This window comes from Sardina pilchardus, chromosome 10 (genome assembly GCF_963854185.1).
Source record: "Sardina pilchardus chromosome 10, fSarPil1.1, whole genome shotgun sequence".
Lineage (NCBI taxonomy): Eukaryota > Metazoa > Chordata > Actinopteri > Clupeiformes > Clupeidae > Sardina > Sardina pilchardus.
The window spans coordinates 10678338-10684203 of NC_085003.1; the positions used below are offsets into that span (position 1 = coordinate 10678338).

A 5866-nucleotide genomic window follows, 5' to 3' on the forward strand; every position below is an offset into this window, starting at 1 on the left:
AGGAAAATTTCTATTTCTGAATATCATAGAGCCAAGCCTAAATCAAATGAATCTTGTGTTTTTATTAATCAAATGGGTAAAGGTGTACAGTACTGTGAATGTTAAAATTTGATTATAAAAATGTTCTATGAAGAAAATAAAAGTATTACAAAAAATATGTTTCTTCTCGTTGTTTGAAACATTAAATAAAAGGTTGAATTTAGATGTTAAGTAATTTGAAATCTGAAAGAATTGATCGATTGAACAACTGATTCTATTGTATTTCTCCCTTCCATCACATCTTTAATGTAATAAACGTCTAGAACGTAATAAATCATAAAGTTAAAATAATATTAACATTGTATTAATTTATGAGGCTCTTATTAATTAAGGTTCAATGGTAAAGCTTTCCATAATAATGCTGATGGTATTTCAGCTGACAGAAGTAAGGTGGATCAAATAACTGAACTGAATGAGTCAACACAAAAACAAACACATCCCACTACGTTATTAAAGGTGACTGTGCAGGATATAGCTGCGTCACCCTTTCAGACATTTAATTTCCTGCTACTTGTTATGACTTTAACATAATTATTAGACATTTACAGAACACAAGGTCAGTTCTCCTGGGGACAAAAGGGTCCTTCACCTGCAGACCCACTAACAAATTCCTTACTTAGCCTTGAACATGATCAAAGCCCTCAGTTTCATATTCCTCATAGCCTATTTACATCGGACTAAGGAGAACATTAGTGTCATATTTAAAAGCTGAAAAACCACATAGTTTGCTGTAGGCTACCTTACCCAAGATAGTAGGCTACAAAACATTGTATTTATTTTCAATTCCTTTCTGTGTATTTTACTTTTTACATAATGTGTAAGACATACATCTAAAAGCAAGTGTGCTGGAGTGAGGGGGAGCTTGACATACATACCACCAGTGACCAGGGTCTAGAGGGCTCCCTGCCCTGTTGCATTTGTTGGCCCTAACCACTGATCTATAAAGAATTTTTAGATCTTTATAGATCAGTGGCCCTAACACACATCCTCTTGAGAACGGACCATTTTGGCATTTTGATGGAAACGATAATGTTGCCAAAGAATTCTTCAAAAGGGATGTAGACAGGCTGTGTTGTAGGCCTAATCCATTGACGCTGCCCCTGCTACTCTGTGATATTTTAGATACTGATGCTGCCATCTGTTGTACACGTGTCGTCACTGCACTTTATCCAAATGAGTCTGCGCCGGTTTCCATAGATACTGTTTTAAAAGTTGCAGGTTAATTATCAAAAGTGTCTGGTTCCATAAGGTTGTTCGTCAATAGCCTAAAACGTAGTAGCCTACATTGCCTGTTAAACAGCTTTTATTCTATCAGTATTTATCCTTCACAGAGAGGCACGGACTAGCCTATCTGTGACGCGAGCGTCAGCAGGTCTAGTTTGGAGGCTACCTACTGTACCAGTCAGCATGGCATCAAAGCACATGAAACCCGACACGTTGGATTTCTTGAAGAAATTTAGAAGGTTATTGAACAATCCAGATATAAAGTCATTTCAGGTAAGTTCTTGAAGTTGCTGTAGGTCAACTGCCCATAATATATTCAGGCCTATTAACGCCAGCCTATGGATGGTGGATCCTTTTATTTTTGTATTTTTTTTTTTTTAATAGGCCTTTAACTTCGTAGGCTATGCTCTGTATACGTATTTATTCAACGTTGTACCTGCAATGCCTTACAGTGGAGTGAAGATGGAAAGTATGTGGTTGTCAACTGGACACTTTGTGAAGAAGACAGAAGAAAGCACAGGAAAGCCATGGCGATATTGAAGAAGGCGAAGGACACCACGTCTCTTCGAAGGCTCTTGGGTTGCCATGGTTTTAAAAAGATGGCAAGGTCTGTCATTTCACCTGTAGGCTAAGATTAATATAGGCTAAGACAATGTCTAATACCTAGACCCTACAGTAAGTTGATATTTCATGATGCCTAGCATATTCTCATGTATTCTCCTCGCTTTTAAGGTTGTTGTTGTTGTTGTTGTTGTTGGTTTGTACTGTGCAGGAGGTCCAATTCAGATGTCCTTGTGTTTGAGCATCATGATTTTGTTCAGAGAGGAGGGGACATCAAAAGATCAAAAAGTTCAGGGTCAGGTTATCATGTGGGAAACACGGAAGAGAGTTCACCCTGTATGTCCAGTGCTGTGTTCTTAGACATGTGCTGTAAGTTATTGCCTTCAGATTGGAATGGATTGTAGCCTAATAGTAACCTCATAACCTTTAAAGGATTGTTGATTGTTATGGGCCAACGGTTTGCACAGTATAGTATTTAATGCAAGAATGCACTGTTCTGAACCTTCTCTCCCTGTGCCAGTCTCTCCAATAAAGAGGAAAAATGCCAGAAGTCTCTATCAGTACATAAACTACAACAGTCAAGCACCAGCAGAACCTCAAGATCCTCCTCAGCACGATCCTGTCTCAGACCCACCATGTAGGCCTACCTCTCTATCGCTGGCTGAAGTCCAGAGGCCAGAAGAACTTGATCCAGGTCATTCCATCACAGCAAATGATCGAGAAACAGGTCAATAGTGCATTAATGAGGACTTAAAAAAAAAAACATGAGTTTGAAACTGAGGTTGAGGGGAGTTTGTCCGTCTGATACACATGCCTTTTTGGGTGGTCTGTCATAGAAATGAACACATAGCTACTCTTTGCTCTAACATACATTTAATGTTGTTAGGACTGGCACATACGCACGCACACACACACACACACACACACACACACACACACACACACACACACATACACATACACACACACACACACACACACACACACACACACACACACACACACACACACACACACACACACACACACACACACACACACACACACACACACACACACACACACACACTACAGCAGTATGCTGCAATGTTACTTCCACATTGCTGTGGTCACTTTGCCATTGTGATTTACAGAAAAGAGTTTGGGTTTGCTGTCAGAGGAGCGTCCTCTACAGGAGAGCCTCCTTAACCTCTGCCAGACTAGTCTGCTGCCTCCACTGTCTCCTCACCCTCATGATGTGGGAGTGTCAGACGATTTGATCAGCTGAGTGTGTCACCAAAGACTAAACACAACAGCGACTGTGATCAACGCCACCTTGCCGCAGCTTTTAATACACCTGAACCTGTCCCAGGAACATGTAATAAATTCCTTCAAAAGTAAGTTAATTCAATCATTCATTCAACCTTTATGTAATCTCAGAGGTTCATTGAGGGTAGTTCTCAGTGCATCTGAGATTATAGTATCAATGAAATAACAAAAGATATTGTATAATAGTTGTGGCCTATAAATAAAACAAAATAAAATAATTAATAAGATAACCTAAATAACATTATAGAGGAGGAAGGACACAGTAAAAAACATAACATATTAATAATGAAATAATAACCTTAATAAAATGAAATTAAACCTAAACATGTACAGTTTGACATAGGAAGGTTTGTGATTACAAAAGGCCGACTTTCCCAACTCAGAATGGAGAAGAGGAACCTTGAGCATCAAACAGTCATTTGATCCTCAGAGGTGCATTCAAATTCACAAACTAAGGCGAATGTTTGCAAACAATCGCAAACAGTCTGAGGAGGTTTCTCCGCGAATATACAGTAGAATGGGACGTGAGTTTGAGTAACCTGGAAATTTCCCAACAATACTTTCGTAAATAAACAGATACCAAATGATTATGTTTCCTCTCTGTCAAAGATGACCAACCCACTTTACCATAGAGGACACAATGATGAGTGCCATTCATCACCAGTAATGAATCTCAGGGCAGAGGTAGACTGAGTCAACCAGTAGCATCTCACATCTCGTAGTCTAGAACTGACATTAGCACTGCTTCAACAACTTGTTTCCTACTTCCCATGAGGAGGCTGGCTTTGTTTCCAGAATAAACCATTTTTTTTGTCTCAGGTTTGTTTTATACTAGGATGGATATATGGTGATTAAATATATTTGTATTATCTTGGTATCAATGCTGATCCGATTTACAGTGGTTATTTGCACACCATTAACCTCAATGTTCGTTGCTGTAGTAAATAGCATAGTTTTCTTTTCATTTAGTACTAATTTAAGATTAATGACAGCTTGTTGAAGAACATTAAGTGAAAGCTCTAGATTGTCAATGGCAAGATGAACAGAGTCAGCAATACAAATCTACATATTAATGATGAAGATAACTAAAAGTAAATGTTTTATTATGTGAAACATTCAAATGATGCCAGTTGCAATTGATGCCATTTGTAATTCTATTTTTGAATACATTCAGATGGTGAGATGGAAGTCTGAGTTCATGATTCTTATGAAATGGTACTTGGAAGATTTAATCTCTTCTGGAGGACTAATTACCAGAAATATAATGGCTGTCAGAGTGAGACAGAGCAGCCCTAATCTCTTGTGGAAGAGTAATTAACAGAAATATAACGGTTGTCAGAGTGAAATAGACCAGCCCCAGCATGAAAGTGGCTGATATATTCCTAAACATTGCCTGTCTAGACTGCAATATTGCGACATCCTACTGGGCAAAATTGCTTAAGTTAGATGTGCTTATTAGACTGCAGATGTTGAGGTCAGTCCTCAGAATCTTGTGACAGATTGTCTGTGTGACCAAACTCTATGCTTTGGGCCATTCTCATTTTAAACTGCACCATGTTGACTCTCAAATCTGCACATTTGGTCGCTGTCCGGTCGCTGTTCTCATTTTAAACTGCACCATGTTGACTCTCAAATCTGCACATTTGGCTGCTGTCCAACATTGAAGCGAATCTTGGGCCCTTGGTGTACATAGTAAAACAGGTCTTCCCCTAACGACGGGGTCCTCCCTACATCCATCTCAGCACACTGCTGCAGTTTCCCCATGAGTCATAAATAGCCACTGGAGTGTTTGTGTTCACATTATAGGTACAGCATTAAAGGTTGAGTCTGTTGATATTTGTGTTCAATAGCCAATAAAATGGCAACCCTTCCTTCCGTGGTTCTGAAGCGTGTTGACCAGGATTGTTAATGGCTTGGTCAGAGCCATTATCCCCATTTACACAACCACAGCTGTGTATGAACAGGACTGTGGTCTGTTTTTAAGACCCACACAGGGACAGTCAGACAACCGCGAGGAGCAATTCACGGAAATTGTCGAAAAGTATTATGAATTAAATGGCCGTCTGCACCTAGATAGTCGCAATATACTGTACATTTGACATGTTTATTTGACTGAAATATAATACTACATATTCTCTCACTCGTGCATACTATTTTGGTGATCAAGCATTACACTTGAATTGTCTTCATGGATGCTTTCTTTCTTTTATTGCTCTCCTTTTTCAGAGTTGGATTAGATTGCATTTAATATGTCAGTCAACAGCACTTTTCATATTTCATAATTTGCCTTAACTGTAGGCCTATTTCTCCAAAATGAGCCAGTCTTTCCCAGGTTGCAAGGGAAGCAACTAGCATTCTTTGAATGGAAACACAAAAACCAAGCCATGGGGCTGTACTAATTTATCCTTTAATAATGTTAACTATCTGTGGGTGCCAAATAGTCAGCATTTGTTCAAGGTTTAATAATTCATGTGACGAGAGTTGCCTGTGTCACCCAAGGGTTGACTATTTCCCATTTCAAATTGTTATTGTCATATTGTCACCATGCTAGAAAGGTGGTGGAAAGTAGCAGTAGTCAAACAAAGTTAATTTATATAGAAACACATATGAATAGATTGGGATCCTGTGAGGCGTAGGTCACGAGTCCTTCAATAATAACATCTCTGGGTTTCGGACATGTTCACACTTAAAGAAATAAAGACGCCAAAGAAAGAAATACAACAGACAACAATCA

At 38.9% G+C, this 5866-nt stretch overlaps 1 protein-coding gene across 2 annotated transcripts; it reads left to right on the top strand.

Moving 5' to 3' along the window:
* Positions 1 to 1342: 1342 nt before the first annotated feature.
* Positions 1343 to 3157, top strand: LOC134094621 (uncharacterized). 2 transcript variants are annotated; one of them, XM_062548216.1, is made up of 5 exons: positions 1343 to 1536; positions 1716 to 1870; positions 2036 to 2193; positions 2345 to 2551; positions 2958 to 3157. In XM_062548216.1, exons 1-5 carry the CDS (start codon positions 1447 to 1449, stop codon positions 3089 to 3091), a joined length of 744 nt encoding a protein of 247 aa, XP_062404200.1. In that variant the 5' UTR covers positions 1343 to 1446; the 3' UTR covers positions 3092 to 3157. The 2 variants fall into 2 exon arrangements, with proteins under 2 accessions (XP_062404200.1, XP_062404201.1); XM_062548217.1 differs by having other exon boundaries at positions 2036 to 2160.
* The last annotated feature ends 2709 nt before the right edge of the window (positions 3158 to 5866 follow it).

Bases quoted from the DNA above. Each gene is read 5' to 3' on its own strand.
- LOC134094621 (XM_062548216.1), top strand. From the start codon at position 1,447: ATGGCATCAAAGCACATGAAACCCGACACGTTGGATTTCTTGAAGAAA. The intron at 1,537-1,715 runs GTAAGTTCTTGA...AATGCCTTACAG, and splicing joins CAGATATAAAGTCATTTCAG to TGGAGTGAAGATGGAAAGTA. The intron at 1,871-2,035 runs GTCTGTCATTTC...TGTACTGTGCAG, and splicing joins GGTTTTAAAAAGATGGCAAG to GAGGTCCAATTCAGATGTCC.